At 44.3% G+C, this 18,554-nt stretch overlaps 1 protein-coding gene across 1 annotated transcript in view; it reads right to left on the reverse strand.

The window, feature by feature from the left end:
• The window catches only part of LOC126474203 (facilitated trehalose transporter Tret1-like), a 40,247-nt gene that overhangs the window by 14,429 nt on the left and 7,264 nt on the right, over nucleotides 1-18,554 (reverse strand). Inside the window, exon 2 of the mRNA XM_050101667.1 lies at nucleotides 9,967-10,236. Within this exon, the coding sequence (XP_049957624.1) occupies nucleotides 9,967-10,236 (270 nt within the window). The remainder of the gene's footprint in view (nucleotides 1-9,966; nucleotides 10,237-18,554) is intronic.

Genomic DNA, 18,554 nt, shown 5'->3' on the forward strand with positions numbered 1-18,554 from the left:
ATAGCACCATCTGGTTGCCCCCTTCAAGCTAGACATGTTTTGTTCTTTGTAGTTTTTTCGTTTGACGCTTATTTCGTGAGATATTAGGCCCGGTCGCTATCAATGGACGGCCCTGTATAATGAACGTGAACTGTTATCAGATGTTGAGTGATCTCTGTGAAGGATACGTAGATGCCGTGTACTCGTGTGAGACCGCGACATCAGTTCCTGACGGTGTTTGAAAGGGACCTCTCTGCGGTCTCCATTTAATCCGCTGGTCAAATCGTGCAGTGTACAGATCTGTAGGGTATTTAGATGTGACAAAGATCAAACGTTGCACCGTATGGCAATGTGAGGATAGATTCTAATTATTCCAATGTAAATGCAGTAGTTGTAAGGGGAGACCGTGACATTGGGCTTACGGATTTATTTCAAACACCTTTAGTAGACCATTAATACAAGATAATGTGAAGCCAGTAAGGTGCATTACTCTAGCAATTTAGAGAAAATCGCAAGAGAAGCTTTACGAGGCTGTTATGTGAATCGTGTGTGTGTGCAAAGGTGCCCACCGTAAGAATTCCTTGTGGTCACGTGGTTAGCGTTACCGCACGGCTGGCGGGTCGTGGACGAGGCGACAGCTCGAATTTTAACCCGTATTTTTTTCATTCCTGGTCTCATTATTTAATTTATATAACATTTGAGAAGTAATATATTGGAAAAAAGTACGTGTATTTGCATGAAATTTCAATTTGTCGTTTCCATGTCTGCATGACAAGTAACATCCTGTAACGTGACATGTCGAGAGCACGTGCGACAAATAATTCCACATTACTCTTTTTTTCTGGCACGCTGTGACTTACTAAATCACTGATTGTAAGTAACGTCATTCGCATCATTATTTATCGAGGTCTGACATGGGCTTTCAAAGCCTGCCCCTCCTCCTTGAAAATTTAATTACATACAGTAAGTAGTCAGATAACATATCAAATGCTCTACAACTTCATCAAAATACATGGGGTTTTCTTTCATTATATTACCTCTCAAACGTCATATAAATTAAGTACTGAGACCAGTAATGAAAAAAAAAATACATTAAAAAGTAAGGGTTGGCGGGATTCGAACCGTCGCCTCGTCATCTTGCCTCACACGAACGCTAAGCACATGACCATAATGAATTCTTGCGACCAGTATCTTTGCACAGAAATATAATTTACGAGGGTAATCCCAAAAGTAAAGGACGATATAAGATGAACATCAACAAAAGCAAAACGAGGATAATGGAATGTAGGCGAATAAAATCGGGTGATGCTGAGGGAATTAGATTAGGGAATGAGACACTTAAAGTAGTAAAGGAGTTTTGATATTTGGGGAGCAAAATAACTGATGATGGTCGAAGTAGAGAGGATATAAAATGTAGACTGGCAATGGCAAGGAGACCGTTTCTGAAGAAGAGAAATTTGTTAACATCGAGTATAGATTTAAGTGTCAGGAAGTCGTTTCTGAAAGTATTTGTATGGAGTGTAGCCATGTATGGAAGTGAAACATGGACGATAGTTCAGACAAGAAGAGAATAGAAGCTTTCGAAATGTTGTGCTACAGAATAATGCTGAAGGTTAGTTGGGTAGATCACATAACTAGTGAGGAGGTATTGAATAGAATTGGGGAGAAGAGGAGTTTGTGGCACAACTTGACTAGAAGAAGAGATCGGTTGGTAGGACATGTTCTGAGGCATCAAGGGATCACAAATTTAGTATTGGAGGGCAGCGTGGGGGGTAAAAATCGTAGAGGGACACCAAGAGATGAATACGCTAAGCAGACTCAGAAGGATATAGGCTGCAGTACGTACTGGGAGATGAAGCAGCTTGCACAGGATAGAGTAGCGAGGAGAGCTGCATCAAACCAGTCTCAGGACTGAAGACCACAACAACAACAACAACAACAATCCCAAAAGTAAGGTCTCCTATTTTTTTGTAAGTACATAGACCTGTTTATTTCTACAATGGTTTACATCAGTTTACGGCTCGAACATTTAGCTATTTTTCAACATAATCACCATTTCTGTTGATGATTTTTCTAGACGCTGTGGCAGTTTTTGTATGTCCATATCATACCAGCTCGTCGCCATGCTGTTCAGAAAGTTATGAACCTCTTCTTTCACCTCGGCGTCGGAGCTGAATCGCTTTCCGGCCAGATGTTCTTTTAACCTAGTGAACAGGTGATAGTCACTGGGTGCCAAGTCAGGGCTATAGGGTGGGTGGTTATGTTCCACTGAAACTGTTGCAGGAGAGCAACGGTTTGCCTAGCGACGTGTGGGCGAGCGTTGTCATGGAGAATGTGTACGCCTTTGCCCAACATTCCTCTTCTCCAGTTCTGAATTGCCCGTTTGAGTTTGTTCAGAATCTCACAGTACCTGTAAGCGTTAATTTTGGTCCCAGTTATTCAGTTCCGACAACGAGGTGAAAGAAGAAGTTCATAACTTTCTGAACAACGTGGAGGCGAGCTGGTATGGCACGGGCATACAAAAACTGCCATAGCGTCTACGAAAATCGACAGAAATGGTGATTATGTAAAAAAATAGCTAAACGTTCAAGAGATAAACTGATGTAAACCATGGTAGAAATAAACAGGTCTATGTACTTATAAAAAAATAGGAGACCTTACTTTTGGGATTACCCTCGTACATAAAAGACGCGTAAAATTTCTCTTGCGTTTTTCTCTGAATTGCTAGAGTAGTGCACTTACTACCTCCACATTATGTTGTTTTAATGGGCTGCTAAAGGTGTACAAAGTTTGAAGTAAATCCGTGATTCCAACGTCGTGACGTCCCCTTGTTAGTGCTGCGTTAATTAGGAGTGATAACGATTACCTATATTGCTACTCCTACAAATACCAAAAATGTTGTTGTAGTCGCCTCCCTGGAGATTGGTTGGTTGGTTGGATGGTTGATTTGGGGGAGAAGACGAGACGGCGAGGTCATCGGCCCCATCGGATGAGGGAATGTTGAGTTGGGTTTGTTTTGGGGGAGAAAACCGGACAGCGAGGTCATCAATCTCATCGGATTAGGGAAGGAAGTCGGCCATGCCATTTGAAAAGAACCATCCCGGCATTTACCTGGAGCGATTTAAGGAAATCACGGAAAACCTAAACCAGGATGGCCGGAAGCAGGATTGAACCGTCGTCCTCCCGAATGCGAGTCCAGTTTGCTAACCACTACGCCACCTCGCTCGGTTGAGGGAAGGATGGGGGAAGAAAATCGACCGTGCTCTTTCAAAGGAACCATCCCGAAATTTGCCTGAGGCCATTTAATGAAATCAGGGAAAACCTACATCAGGCTGGCTGGACGAGGGTTTGAACCGTCGTCCTGCCGAATGCGAGTCCATTGTGTTAACCACTGCCCCACCTCGCGTGGTCCTCCCCGAAGCCTGAGTACCATTACTTTCTACTCTTGTCTGTCCTGTGCAAGTTTCTTCACCTCTGTATTACTGCAGGAAGCTGTATCCACTCTACAATTTTTATCCCCCTCATCCATTCCTCACCGTAACCATATGGACGAATCATTGATGCCTCAGGGTGTTGTCTGCCAAATGATCCCTTCTTTCAGTCAAATTGTGCCAAAATACACTTGTCACCAGTGGTTCTTCGATTACCCATCTAAAGTTTATTATTCTTCTGTAGCACCGCATTTCAAATACTTCTATTCTCTTCTAAATAGTACATTTTCGTACCAGACAACAACCTTCAGAAAGTATTTCCTAACTCTGAACTTCATATTAGTACCTCTGCTGAATTACAAGATAAACCTACTATCCAACGGCCATAGCATAGTGTACTAAAAAAAAGGTTGGTGTGCAGGATTGGTCTTCGCAGAGCTCACGTGTAAACTGTCTCAGTGCGTCTACGGGAACAGTTAAGAGCGGCAGAAGCGATTTCAGATTAGTTCGCTCAAAAATCCAGCAACAGCTTTTCATTACGTTCAAAGAGGAGTTACTCAAATTTCGCCTTCATAGCGTTATAAATCAGTAGTACTTCTGCCCTAAGATTACACGTCTACTGTAATAGTGGCATAAGGTGATCCCAAACGCTGCCAGTTAAATGCCTAACACCCATGAAAAAAGGACGAAGAAGTATCTTTAGACTCTTGACTACATATTGAATATCAGCACTGCTAAAAATTGTTGATAAAATCAAACAAAAACATAAAGTTACCACAAAGTGTAAATTTGCGTGCGGAGTTTGTGAATACATAAAGGCGCGAAATTGTTAAGACTACAACAACGAGGGAAACTGCAGCATGTAACACAGGTTAAAACGCATACAACATCAAAAAATGAAAAACACTGGATCGTTTGTTTCACATTATTAATTCTTCCATCCTTCTAGAATGCTGTTTTTGCAAAATTGATGTAGACACATCCATAATGGAGGTTTGTAGGTAAAATGAGATAGTTAATCCGTATGTAAATCACTTTGCCACTTCTCACTGCGACCTCAACTCATCTTTCTGTCTGGAGGTAGCTTGCAGAACTGCACTGCTAATCACATACTGTCGAATTCTGAACGATTTTTATGCTTATTTTAAAGGAGTTCGTTATGGTTTCCGGTTCGGCCTTTATGTAAGACTTTGATAACGTTGCAAAGTCTCATTTAATCTAAGTGTCACGCGCTTGCGGAATATCACTTGAGATAGCTGTTTGAATCGAAGATTTCTTATCAGAACACAAAATTTAAATCTAGATGGACAGATATTATCGAATTCTGAAAGAAGTATTGGCGCCCGTTACTCAACGATTGCAGGAACATCTATATAATCGAGTAGAACTGGTGTTTACAGGCAGGTGATATGTCGAGATAATTTCTGGGAAACAGTTACGTGATCCTCGCACTTGTAGACTGTCCAATCACATTAATGTGACCACCGATCAAAGGTTTGAATAACCACCTATGGAAGCGCAGCCTGCTGCGAGATGTGCAGGAAGAAGGTCAGTGAAGTTGTGGAAGATACCGATAGGCTCTAGGACTTCAACAGAAACAAGCGTAACATCAGGTGTGCCCCAGGGGAGCGTAATAGGTCCGCTACTTTTTACGATTTACATAAATGATCTGGTTGATGGTATTGACAGCGGCATTATACTGTTTGCCGATAATGCTGAAGTCTACAGGAAAGTAGTATCACACGAAGGTTGAGAACAAATCAATGAGGACCTGCAGAAAATAAATGCGTGGTGTAATGACTGGCAGTTATCTCTGAATATTAGTAAGTGTAACCTACTGCGTATAACAAAGCCGAAAATCCTCATTCATGTACGAGTATAAAATAAATGCCCAGTCTTTGGAAGCGGCAACATCCGTCAAGTATCTGGGTGTGACTATTCGAAATGATCTCAAATGGAATGATCAGATTGCACAAGTAACGGGCAAGGCGAACTCTAGATTGCCGTTTGTTGGTAGAATCGTGAAGCGATGCAGTCCTTCAGCGAAGTAAATAGCTTACAATTCGTCAGTTCGTCCAGTCTTGGTGTATTGTTCGTCTGTACAGGACCCTTACCGGTTGGGTCTGATCCAAGAGATTGAGAAGATCCAAAGAAGAGCGGCAAAATTCGTGACTGTTACATTTAGCCATAGCGAGAGCTCATAGAAAATTTGGATAGGGACACACTTGCAGATAGACGAGGCGCTAAACGCCGAGGACGTAGCGCATATATTATTACCACCAACTTTCATATCACGCAATAATCAGTATTCAAAGATAACGGATCCGAAGGCGCGAAAACGTCGTGGGAAGGGATCAGGACTATAGGGCGAGTGCTTGAGTATCTCCCACTGGAGGTGATGTAACTTCTGCGTTACAATATGGAGACCTGCGTTGTCACGAAGCAGCACGGAACTTGGCGCATCATTCCACAATGGCGGGTTTCGTCAGACTTGTTGCCCCATACATATCCTTCATTCTCCGACGGATGTCTACTATTGTTCGTCCTCCGGCAGCCAAGAATGGAATAACTGTAGACTGGTACTGTTTGGACGCATTTGGTAATATCGTTGCCTTAGTTCACTTTCCGAATTTACCGCACGCTCGTCGGAAAGACACGAACTCCGTACTAATCGCTAGCTTGCATTTCGGTGCTGATGTACCCACATTGGAATAGCGCTACGTTGAATACACTACTGGCCGTTAAAATTGCTACACCATGAAGATGACGTGCTACAGACGCGAAATTTAACTGACAGGAAGAACATGCTGTGATATGCAAATGATTAACTTTTCAGAGCATTCACACAAGGTTGGCGCCGTTGGCGACACCTACAATGTGATGACATTAGGAAAGTTTCCAACCGATTTCTCATACACAAACAGCACTTGACCTGCGTTGCCTGGTGAAACGTTGTTGTGATGCCTCGTGTAAGGAGGAGAATGCGTACCATCACGTTTCCGACTTTGATAAAGGTCGGATTGTAGCCTATCGCGATTGCGGTTTATCGTATTGCGACATTGCTGCTCGCGTTGGTCGAGATCCAATGACTGTTAGCAGAATATGGAATCGGTGGGTTCAGGAGGGTAATACGGAACGCCGTGCTGGATCCCAACGGCCTCGTATCACTAGCATTCGAGATGACTGGCATCTTATCCGCATGGCTGTAACGGATCGTCCAACCACGTCTCGATCTCCGAGTCAACAGACGGGGACGTTTGCAAGACAGCAACAATCTGCACGAACATTTCGACGACGTTTGCAGCAGCACGGACTATCAGCACGGAGACCATGGCTGCGGTTGCCCTTGACGCTGCATCACAGACAGGAGCGCCTGCGATGGTGTACGAAACGACGAACCTGGGTGCACAAATGGCAAAACGTCATTTTTTCGGATGAATCCAGGTTCTGTTTACAGCATCATGATGGTCGCATCCGTGTTTGGCGACATCGCGGTGAACGCACATTGGAAGCGTGTATTGGTCATCTCTATACTGGCGTATCACCCGGCGTGATAGTATGGGGTGCCATTGGTTACACGTCTCGGTCACCTCTTGTTCTCATTGACGGCACTTTGAACAGTGGACGCTACATTTCAGATGTGTTACGATCCGTGGCTCTACCCTTCATTCGATCCCTGCGAAACCCTACATCTCAGCAGGATAATGCACTACCGCATGTTGCAGGTCTTGTACGGGCCTTTCTGGATACAGAAAATGTTCGACTGCTACCCTGGCCAGCACATTCTCCAGATCTCTCACCAACTGAAAACGTCTGGTTAATGGTGGCCAAGCAACTGGCTCGTCACAATACGCCAGTCACTACTCTTGATGAACTGTGGTATCGTGTTGAAGCTGCATGGGCAGCTGTACCTGTACACGCCGTCCGAGCTCTGTTTGACTCAATGGCCAGGCGTACCAAGGCCGTTATTACGGCCAGAGGTTGTTGTTCTGGGTACTGATTTCTCAGGATCTATGCACCCAAATTGCGTGAAAATCTAATCACATATCAGTTCTAGTATTATATATTTGTCCAATGAATACCCATTTATCATCTGTATTTCTTCTTGGTGTAGCAATTTTAATGGGCAGTAGTGTATTTTTTCCAGTGATAGTATGAGGGCAGCAAAACAGTTTGCTTTCGAAGGCCCTAGAGTCCAGAATCGGTATGCCAATCAAGCAAAATAGCTATGACCACTGAGACAATCACCAGACCGACACACCAGAGTGATAAAATACTGGCCCTGCTGCATGAAGATGTCCCTAACTACCAGTTGCATATCCTCGTCCGAAAGGATGCGTCGTCCCTTCACGCCTTTTTTAAGGGACCCGAAGGCGGGGTAATGTTGTGGGAAGAGATCAGGACTATAGGGCGAGTGCTTTAGTGCCTCCCACTGGAGGTGATATAACTTCTGCGTTGCGATACGGGGACCTGCGTTATCACGAAGCAGCGCGGAACTTGGCGCATCATCCCACAAAGGCGGTTTCCGACATACATGCTGTCCCATACATATTCATATATTCATTCTCCGACGGATGTCTATTATTGTTCGTCCTTCGGCAGCCAAGAAAAGAATAACTGTAGACTGGTACTGTTTCCACGCGGCTGCTACGGTCGCAGGTTTGAATCCTGCCTCGGGCATCGGTGTGTGTGATGTCCTTAGCTTAGGTAGATTTACGTAGTTCTTAGTCTAGAGGACTGATGAGCCCAATTGTTAAGTCCTATAGTACTTAGAGCCATCTGAATTTGAACTATTTGGACGCATTTGGTAATAATGTAGCCCTAGTTCACTTTCCGACTTTACCACACGCTCGTCGGAAATACATTAACTCCATACTAATCGCTTGCTTGCTTCTCGGTGCTTACCAATTGTATCGTTATGAAATGAGCGTTTTTTTGTGAAAATGAAACGCTAATTTTGAATTGAAAAGTAAAAACATTTTATTCAAAGTACTGACCATTGCTTTCTATACATTTTGACCACCTTTCTGGCAATTTGTGAACACCACGCTAATAGAAATGTTCGTCTTTTGAAGCCAACCAATCAGACACCCAATTTTCGACTTCTTCGTAGGAATCTAAGTTTTCCTCATCCAATGCGTGTCAGATTGATGAAAACAAATGGTAGTCGGAAGGGGGCAAGACTGGTGTATAAGGCGGGTGGGGTAGCAGCTCTCAGCCAAGTGTTTTCATTGTATCCTGAACCAGTTTTGCTCTGTGTGCAGGTGCATTGACGTGTAAAAAGTTACTTTGCCATGTCTTCTGTCCCATTCTGGTCTTTTTTCGATCAATGCATAGTTCAGATTGATCATCTGTTGTCTGTAGCGATTAGTATTCACAGTTTCACCGGGTTTTAGAAGCTCATGATACATCACACATTTCCGATCCCACCAAACACAGAGCATTTTCTTCTTGCCGAATCGATCTGGTTTTGCAGTCAATGTTGATGGTTGTCCTGGATTAATCCATGATTTTTTCCGTTTAGGATGCTTAAAATAAATCCAGTTTTCATCTCCAGTAACAATTCGATGTAAAATTGATTTTCTTTCATGTCTTTGAAGCAAAATTTGACAAATGATTTTTCGGTTTTCCATCTATCTTTCATTCAATTCATGTGGCAGCCATTTTCCACACTTTTGGATCTTTCCCACAGCTTTCAAACGGTCAGAAATTGTTTGTTGTGCAACATTTAGCATTGCTGCAATTTGCTTCTGACTCAAAGTATGCCCGCGTCTCGTGGTCGTGTGGTAGCGTTCTCGCTTCCCACGCCCGGGTTCCCGGGTTCGATTCCCGGCGGGGTCAGGGATTTTCTCTGGCTCGTGATGGCTGGGTGTTGTGTGATGTCCTTAGGTTAGTTAGGTTTAAGTAGTTCTAAGTTCTAGGGGACTGATGACCATAGAAGTTAAGTCCCATAGTGCTCAGAGCCATTTGAACCATTTTGAACTCAAAGTATCACCTTCATCCAACATTGCTTGCCATTCGGCGTCTTCGAACTTTTTTGGTGGTCTTCCACGTTGTTTATTTCTTACATCAAAATCATTATTTCTGAACCGTTGAAACCATCTTTTGCATGTTGCTTCCGACAGAGCATGATCACCATATGCCTCGACAAGCATTCGATGCGACTCTGCAGCACTTTTTTTCAAATGAAAACAAAAAATTAATGCTTTCCGCAAATCATCACTTTGTGGTACAAAATTCGACATTGTTAACACGATGAAAACATATGATGTTGTTTGTTCCATGACTTGATGTATACTAAATAACTTTGACAGATGTCATACCAGCCAGGCTCGTTCACAACAAATGTTCCCTATCGAGACGTTTGTATCTTAACGCTCATTTCATACCAGTACACCTGGTATATACCCACATTGGAGTCGCGCTACGTTGAGTATAAGCTGCAGCAACAGCCTCAGACGGAAATTTTTGATCGATCCTTAAATTAAGAACGATTCAGTGTGCGACGGAGAAGAGAGGAAGAGGAGACGGCAGATTTGAGAGACGGCAGACGGACCTTCATCTCGCGCAGCTCCGAGGCGACGTCGCGGTCCGGGTCCCGCAGCCAGCGCAGCGCCTTCTCGGCGGCGGCGTCCTTCCCCACGGCCAGCAGGTAGTAGGGCGACTCGGGCATCCAGGCAAAGCACGCCACGGCCACCAGCGGCGACGCCAGCCCGATGAGCGCCAGAGTCGAGTACGACACGAACGGGCCCACGCAGTAGTCGATCATGAAGCCCAGCGTGTTGGACGCCTGGATCAGCGAGCACAGGCCTCCCCTCACGTCCGCCTGCGAGTGCAAAGTCATACGTTAGGTGCGACTGCGAACCCTCACAGCTTAGCAAGACAAAATCAGAATTTGGCTTTAATCGCACATTTGGTGTATACCAGAGTGGGGACGAGCAGACGAGCATCAGTGAATTCTATCTACATCTACACTCCGTAAACAATTGTACTGTATGTGGCGGAGGGTACATCTGGTACCACTCATATTATCCCCCCCCCCCCCTTCCACTGTTCCATTAACGAATGCATGGCACATACACGAAAGGAAGTTGTTCGATACTTTGCTGAGGACTACATCGGCCAGGTGTTAAGCAGAGCTGAGGAACCTCGGCAGTTAGCTCGACTCCGCACGCTGCAGGCTCAAGAAAACGACCGCCGAAGGTATGACGCCAGCCACCGCCCTGTTTTCTACCAGCCGGGTGACCTCGTCTGGATCTTCGCTCCTGTTCGGAAGGTCGGTCTCTCTTACAAGCTCGTTAGGCGCTACTTTGGACAATATAAGGTTGTAAAACAGTTGTCTGATGTTGTTTATGAAGTTGAAGATTTCGACCCCGATACAAGACGACGAAAGAACTTGCCCCCCGTCTAACAGCCGTGTACCGCAAGTCTCTAGAGGAACGGAGGGTTCCAAATGATTGGAAAAGAGCACAGGTAGTCCCAGTCTTCAAGAAGGGTCGTCGAGCAGATGCGAAAAACTATAGAGCTATATCTCTGACGTCGATCTGTTGTAGAAATTTAGAACATGTTTTTTGCTCGCGTATCATGTCGTTTTTGGAAACCCAGAATCTACTCTGTAGGAATCAACATGGATTCCGGAAACAGAGATCGTGTGAGACCCAACTCGCTTTATTTGTTCATGAGACCCAGAAAATATTAGATACAGGCTCCCAGGTAGATGCTATTTTCCTTGACTTCCGGAAGGCGTTCGATACCGTTCCGCACTGTCGCCTGATAAACAAAGTAAGAGCCTACGGAATATCAGACCAGCTGTGTGGCTGGATTTAAGAGTTTTTAGCAAACAGAACACAGCATGTTGTTATCAATGGAGAGACGTCTACAGACGTTAAGGTAACCTCTGGCGTGCCAGAGGGGAGTGTTATGGGACCATTGCTTTTCACAATATATATATAAATGACCTAGTAGACAGTGTCTGAAGTTCCATGCGGCTTTTCGCGGATGATGCTGTAGTATACAGAGAAGTTGCAGCATTAGAAAATTGCAGCGAAGTGCAGGAAGATCTGCAGCGGATAGGCACTTGGTGCAGGGAGTGGCAACTGTCCCTTAACATAGATAAATGTAATGTATTTCGAATACATAGAAAGAAGGATCCTTTATTGTATGATTATATGATAGCGGAACAAACATCGGAAGCAGTTACTTATGTAAAATATCTGGGAGTATGCGTGCGGAACGATTTGAAGTGGAATGATCACATAAAATTAATTGTTGGTAAGGCGGGTACCAGGTTGAGATTCATTGGGAGAGTGCTTAGAAAATGTAGTCCATCAACAAAGGAGGTGGCTTACAAAACACTCGTTCGACCTATACTTGAGTATTGCTCATCAGTGTGGGATCCGTACCAGATCGGGTTGACGGAGGAGATAGAGAAGATCCAAAGAAGAGCGGCGCGTTTCGTCACAGGGTTATCTGGTAAGCGTCACGGAGATGTTTAGCAAACTCAAGTGGCAGACTCTGCAAGAGAGGCGCTCTGCATCGCGGTGTAGCTTGCTGTCCAAGTTTCGACAGGGTGCGCTTCTGGATGAGGTATCGAATATATTGCTTCCCCCTACTGATACCTCCCGAGGAGATCACGAATGTAAAATTAGAGAGATTCGGGCGCGCACGGAGGCTTTCAGACAGTCGTTCTTCCCGCGAACCATACGCGACTGGAACAGAAAAGGGAGGTAATGACAGTGGCACGTAAAGTGCCCTCCGCCACACACCGTTGGGTGGCTCGCGGAGTATAAATTTAGATGTAATCCTGCAAGCCAGGGTAAATTCGAAGCTCCAGCGACAGGCAACAAGCGGAAAGTTGACGAAGAGCATAGTGGCAAAGGAAGTTCTGAGAAGATCACCGCCAGGGCGAACATCAGTCATCGGGAGTCGGAGTATGCAGGACCGATGACTCGTTCCCGGACTAGGAGGACGCAACACCGACACGCTGTTCTCTTAAGGAGGGAGCAATGACGCAGAAAAAGTTGAGCAGCACAGTCAAAGTGCTGTAGTGGTTATGATACTAGACTGTTGTATGGAGGGTAGTGAGTTAGAAACTCACCTAAACTGCAAAATTTTAATTTGTATATCAGTTTGGATTCCGTAGAAATGTTGGAACACGTGAGGCAATACTAACCTTACGACTTATCTTAGAAGAAAGATTAAGAAATGGCAAACCTACGTTTCTAGCATTTGTAGACTTAGAGAAAACTTTTGACAACGTTAACTGGAATACTCTCTTTCAAATTCTGAAGGTGGCAGGGGTAAAATACAGGGAGCGAAAGGCTATTTACAATTTGTACAGAAACCAGATGGCAGTTATAAGAGTCGAGGGGCATGAAAGGGAAGCAGTGGTTGGAAAAGGAGTGAGACAGGGTTGTAGCCTCTCTCCGATGTTATTCAATCTGTATATTGAGCAAGCAGTAAAGGAAACAAAAGAAAAATTCGGAGTAGGTATTAAAATTCATGGAGAAGAAGTAAAAACTTTGAGGTTCGCTGATGACATTGTAATTCTGTCAGAGACAGCAAAGGACTTGGAAGAGCAGTTGAACGGAATGGACAGTGTCTTGAAAGGAGGATATAAGATGAACATCAACAAAAGCAAAACGAGGATAATGGACTGTAGTCAAATTAAATCAGGTGATGCTGCGGGAGTTAGATTAGGAAGTGAGACGCTTAAAGAAGTAGTAAAGGAGTTTTGCTATTTAGGGAGTAAAGTAACTGACGATGGTCGAAGTAGAGAGGATATAAAATGTAGACTGGCAATGGCAAGGAAAGCGTTTCTGAAGAAGAGAAATTTGTTAACGTCGAGTATAGATTTAAGTGTCAGGAAGTCGTTTCTGAAAGTATTCGTATGGAGTGTAGCCATGTATGGAAGTGAAACATGGACGATAACTAGTTTGGACAAGAAGAGAATAGAAGCTTTCGAAATGTGGTGCTACAGAAGAATGCTGAAGATAAGGTGGGTAGATCACGTAACTAATGAGGAGGTATTGAGTAGGATTGGGGAGAAGAGAAGTTTGTGGCACAACTTGACCAGTAGAAGGGATCGGTTGGTAGGACATGTTCTGAGGCATCAAGGGATCACCAATTTAGTATCGGAGGGCAGTGTGGAGGGTAAAAAGCGAAGAGGGAGACCAAGAGATGAATACACTAAGCAGATTCAGAAGGATGTAGGTTGCAGTAGGTACTGGGAGATGAAGAAGCTTGCACAGGATAGAGTAGCATGGAGAGCTGCATCAAACCAGCCTCAGGACTGAAGACCACAACAACAACATTCGGTTCGAGTACATTAAAGAAGTATCCATAAATGTCAAGAATCATTGTACTGGAATGTTCTCTAACTTTATATACACCGTATTTGCTCTGGCCGGAGGCAGTTCACTTCGTGCTCTTGTATGTGCAAGTGCTGAATGAACCTTCGTTAAGTGAAGTTAGTGTTCGTCATTCATCTAATTACAGCTTCTTCTACATGACGATATCTGTATATCGTTGACAGTATCTCGAGGAGCACGGAAGGGAGTTGGGCGCGGTCCTACGAGTCGAGGAGCGCGTAGGCAGCCACGGCGAAGCAGTGCCCTGAGCGGCTGTCGGAAGCGTAGCGGAGGATCTGGCTCAGTGAGAAGAAGGCACGACAACTCTGAGGGCGGCGGTCACGGTAACCAGGGTCTGTTGCGATGACTTGAAGTGATTCTTCATCCGTTGGAGTCCAGGGCGTGTTTGGCCTCCCGACACGAAACGGCTGGGTCTGTACCCACGTCGCTTCGATTTGATTGCAGGTCGCAGATGATTTTTTTTAGGAGATGTTGGTATGATGCACTCTTGACAGTGGTCCCTCTAGGCATGTAATGCTCCAAAATGACGCCTTTTTCGTCCCAAAAGAGAGTCATCATAACCTTCCCTGCTGATGGTTCTGTTCTAAACTTCTTTGGTTTTGGTGATGAGGAATGGCGCCATTCCTTGATCAAAATGGTTCAAATGGCTCTGAGCACTATGGGACTTAACTTCTGAGGTCATGAGTCCCCCTACAACTTAGAACTACTTAAACCTAACCAACCTAAGGACATCACACACATCCATGCCCGAGGCTGGATTCGAACCTGCGACCGTAGCGGTCGCGCGGTTCCAGACTGAAGCGCCTAGAACCGCTTGTCTGTTTACGAGTTACTTATGACTGGCGCCTGAATTGGCGGCGGATGGTACTGACTGGTGTTCTCTGGTGAGGGTTGTCATCGCTTCCCAGAGAGTTGATGAGTTGATGTAGTGATGCATTGGATGTTTCATAGAATTTTGATGATTTCTGCTTAATGTGATGATAAATGACGGCTGTCGGAGCGTGGACCTATGTAGCTGCTTGCGGAAGGTGTAGTGGGACGCGAAACTGAAGCGTCACCCATCCACCAGTGTCAGCCCAGGTTGCAGGTGAATATAAGTTTAATTTAGTTTTTGTTTATGTATCTTTGTAATATTTGTAATGGTTGTTATTTGTCTAAAGTTTTGTATTTATTTTTTATGTTTCATGTACGGAGAGGGCGGCGCAACGAACGGAGACAGCATCTTCGCTGCCGGGACCAGAGAGAAAATTGCTGGCCACTATACGTCGCGGGTCGACAGCCAAAGAGCAACAGAAGATCCTGAAACCGAGTTGTTGCGTCATGCTTTTAAAAATTGAAAATTAAGAATTTGTAATGTTTCTACAACAATGACGTCATAGAAAGTTTAATCATGTTGTAAATGTTCAGTCCTATCTTGTCAAGGCTCAGGTTCACGTCTATATGTAGGAGGATAATAAACTAGTGGATGCTACTAAAGTTTAAACACGTGTTCCGAGAATTTATTTATGAAGAATTATGTTACGTAATTTATTTGACAAGATTATTAATTTTTGACAACGTTAATCGCGAGTTTGAATCTCGAAAGTTTATTCAGTGTGGGTCTAGTATTTATTAAAGCAGATCACTTGCATTAATATAATGTCTGAGAAGAAACAAACGACATCTAAATTGAAAAGAGTTTGCGCAAACCAACTGGACTGAGTGACGTAATTCTGCGCATACGATTCAAATGACGATGTTTTTATTACAGTTTCGTTCAAGAACCATTCAGAGACAATTTAAAAAAGAATTTAAATAATTTTGAAGTGTGTTGTAACTGACGTAGGTGACGAAGTCTGCACATGGTCATATGTCAAAAGAAAATCATTTATACAAAACTTACGTCGCAACACTACAAAGGATACGGCGCGGTACCACGTGAGCACGTCACTTCGCGCATGCGCTGCGCGCTGTGGCTCACACGATACGTAGTTGCGAAGTTGGCTTCCCTGGACGCAGAGCATTTGCTGGCGGCTAGGCTGTATACAGTGCCTTGCCTCGTCTATTTACTGACGACCTCGTGGGTGAAATGAAATGATCGTGTGGCATTGTTTGCGGGAGGCCGCCGTATTACAAGGTCTTTTTAGTTGACGCCACTTCGGCGACTTGCGAGTCAATAATGATGAAATGATGATGAATGACACACAACACCCAGTCATCTCGAGGCAGAAAAAAAAATCCCTGACGACGCCGGGAATCGAACCCGAGACAGCTTGAGCGGGAAATGAGAAACGAGAATGCTAACACAAGATCACGAGCCGCGGACGCGTCGTAAGGCAGACAGATACAGGGTTATTACAAATGATTGAAGCGATTTCACAGCTCTAGAATAACTTTATTATTTGAGATATTTTCACAATGCTTTGCACACACATACAAAAACTCAAAAAGTTTTTTTAGGCATTCACAAATGTTCGATATGTGCCCCTTTAGTGATTCGGCAGACATCAGCCGATAATCAAGTTCCTCCCACACTCGGCGCAGCATGTCTCCATCAATGAGTTCGAAACGGTAAGGCTTCTGCTTTAGCCTTTTCCGTAAGATTTTCCAAACCGTCGGCTGTGGTACGTTTAGCTCCCTGCTTGCTTTATTCGTCGACTTCTGCGGGCTACGCGTGAAACTTGCCCGCACGCGTTCAACCGTTTCTTCGCTCACTGCAGGCCGACCCGTTGATTTCCCCTTACAGAGGCATCCAGAAGCTTTAAACTGCGCATACCATCGCCGAATGGAGTTAGCAGTTGGTGGATCTTTGTTGAACTTCGTCCCGAAGTGTCGTTGCACTGTTATGACTGACTGATGTGAGTGCATTTCAAGCACGACATACGCTTTCTCGTCTCCTGTCGCCATTTTGTCTCACTGAGCTCTCGAGCGCTCTGGCGGCAGAAACCTGAAGTGCGGCTTCAGCCGAACAAAACTTTATGAGTTTTTCTACGTATCTGTAGTGTGTCGTGACCATATGTCAATGAATGGAGCTACAGTGAATTTATGAAATCGCTTCAATCATTTGTAATAGCCCTGTATATGCTGGTCGAACAACGCGGGGGCCGCCCGGCATACGTCACACAGAAGTAATACGTGGTCCAAATGTTCATCGAACGCACACACTCGGAATTTCAACATTAACCTTTTCCATGATATGCAACACGTCTCTTGGAGTATCCCCATAACGCTCTCACGCTTGCTACACCATCTCGCGACGAAACACGCCGTTCTCCGCTGCATCTTCTCTGTCTTCTCTGTTAATCCTATTCTGTAAGGGTCTCACACTAATGGGCAAGACTCACCAATCTGTCGATCACGTTTTCTGAAAACACTTCTTTAGTGAACCCTAGAATATTGCTCAAGACTGTGGGACCTGTGCCAAATAAGACTAAAGAGATACTAATTCTATACAAAAAAAAAGACAACACGAATGGTCGATGGTTTGTTTGATACAGGGGAGGGCGTCACGGAGATGGTGAAGGAACTGAGTTGGCAACCGTTTCAAGATCGGTGCAAACTATGCCGTGAAAGCCTAATTAAAATGTTTCAAGAATCAACTTTACCTGACGAATCTAAAAATATACCTCAATTGCCTACGTATCAGTTCTATAGGGACCGCGAGGACAAGATCAGGCTAATTATAGCGAGCACAGAGGCGTTTAACAAACATCCTTCTGTGCTCCACACGTAACTAGAATGGGAAGAACAGCTAACGATTGTTACATTGGGAAGTATCTTCCATCATACACTTCAAAGTGATTTGCGGAGTATGGATGTAGATATAGATGAGGATGAGCAGTGGATCGACCAGTGCAGCTTACTCGAACATATTTGGGTGCACATATAGAACTTCTACAGTTAATGGTCAACGCGAAACGTTGTACCTCACCCGACTCCGTCCAAATGAGACAGAACTCATCTTTCAGGGTTCATATAATAATTTATTACGTTAAGATCATCTAATTAGTACAATCGGGAGGACGACGGTTCAATCCCGCGTCCGGCCATCCTGATTTAGGTTTTCCGTGATTTCCCTAAATCATTCCAGGCAAATGGCGGGATGGTTTCTCTGAAAGGGCACGGACGACTTCCTTCCACAACTTTCCCTAATCCGATGAGACCGATGACCACGATGCCTGGTCTCCTTCCCCAAACAACCTACCAACTAATTAGTACACACATCCATATTACTGGTTTCAGCATATTACTGCCAGCTTCAGATGTGATAAGTAATCCACAAATAGTTTGGTCATGATTTTCGGATTAATATCACATCTGAAAATGGCAATAATATGCGGAAACCCCGAATTTGAATGTTCGCACAAATTAGGTGACTTTGGCGTAGTACATCATGTTCTTGTTATAGTCTTCAGTCCGAAAACTCGTTTGCTGCAGCTGTGCGTGCTAACCTATCCTGTGCAAACGTCTTCATCTCCGAATAACTAGTGCAGCCTATAGCCATTTAAACCAGCTAACTGTATTTTTTCATTAGTTTTTCTCTGCGATTTTTACCTTTGCATTTTCAGCCAATACTAAACTGACTGTTCCGCGATGCTTTAGGATGTGTTCTATCAACTGAGCCGTTCTTGAAGTCTATTTGTGCCGCAAATATCTTCCCTCTCCAGTCCGATTTAGTATTTGATCATTAGTTACACGATCTACCCATCTAATCTTCATCATTGTTCTGCAGCAACACATTTCAAAAGTTTCTACTCTTTATTGACTGGTTTACCATACACACTTCAGATCAGTA

The sequence above is a fragment of the Schistocerca serialis genome, chromosome 4, assembly GCF_023864345.2.
Source record: "Schistocerca serialis cubense isolate TAMUIC-IGC-003099 chromosome 4, iqSchSeri2.2, whole genome shotgun sequence".
NCBI lineage: Eukaryota > Metazoa > Arthropoda > Insecta > Orthoptera > Acrididae > Schistocerca > Schistocerca serialis.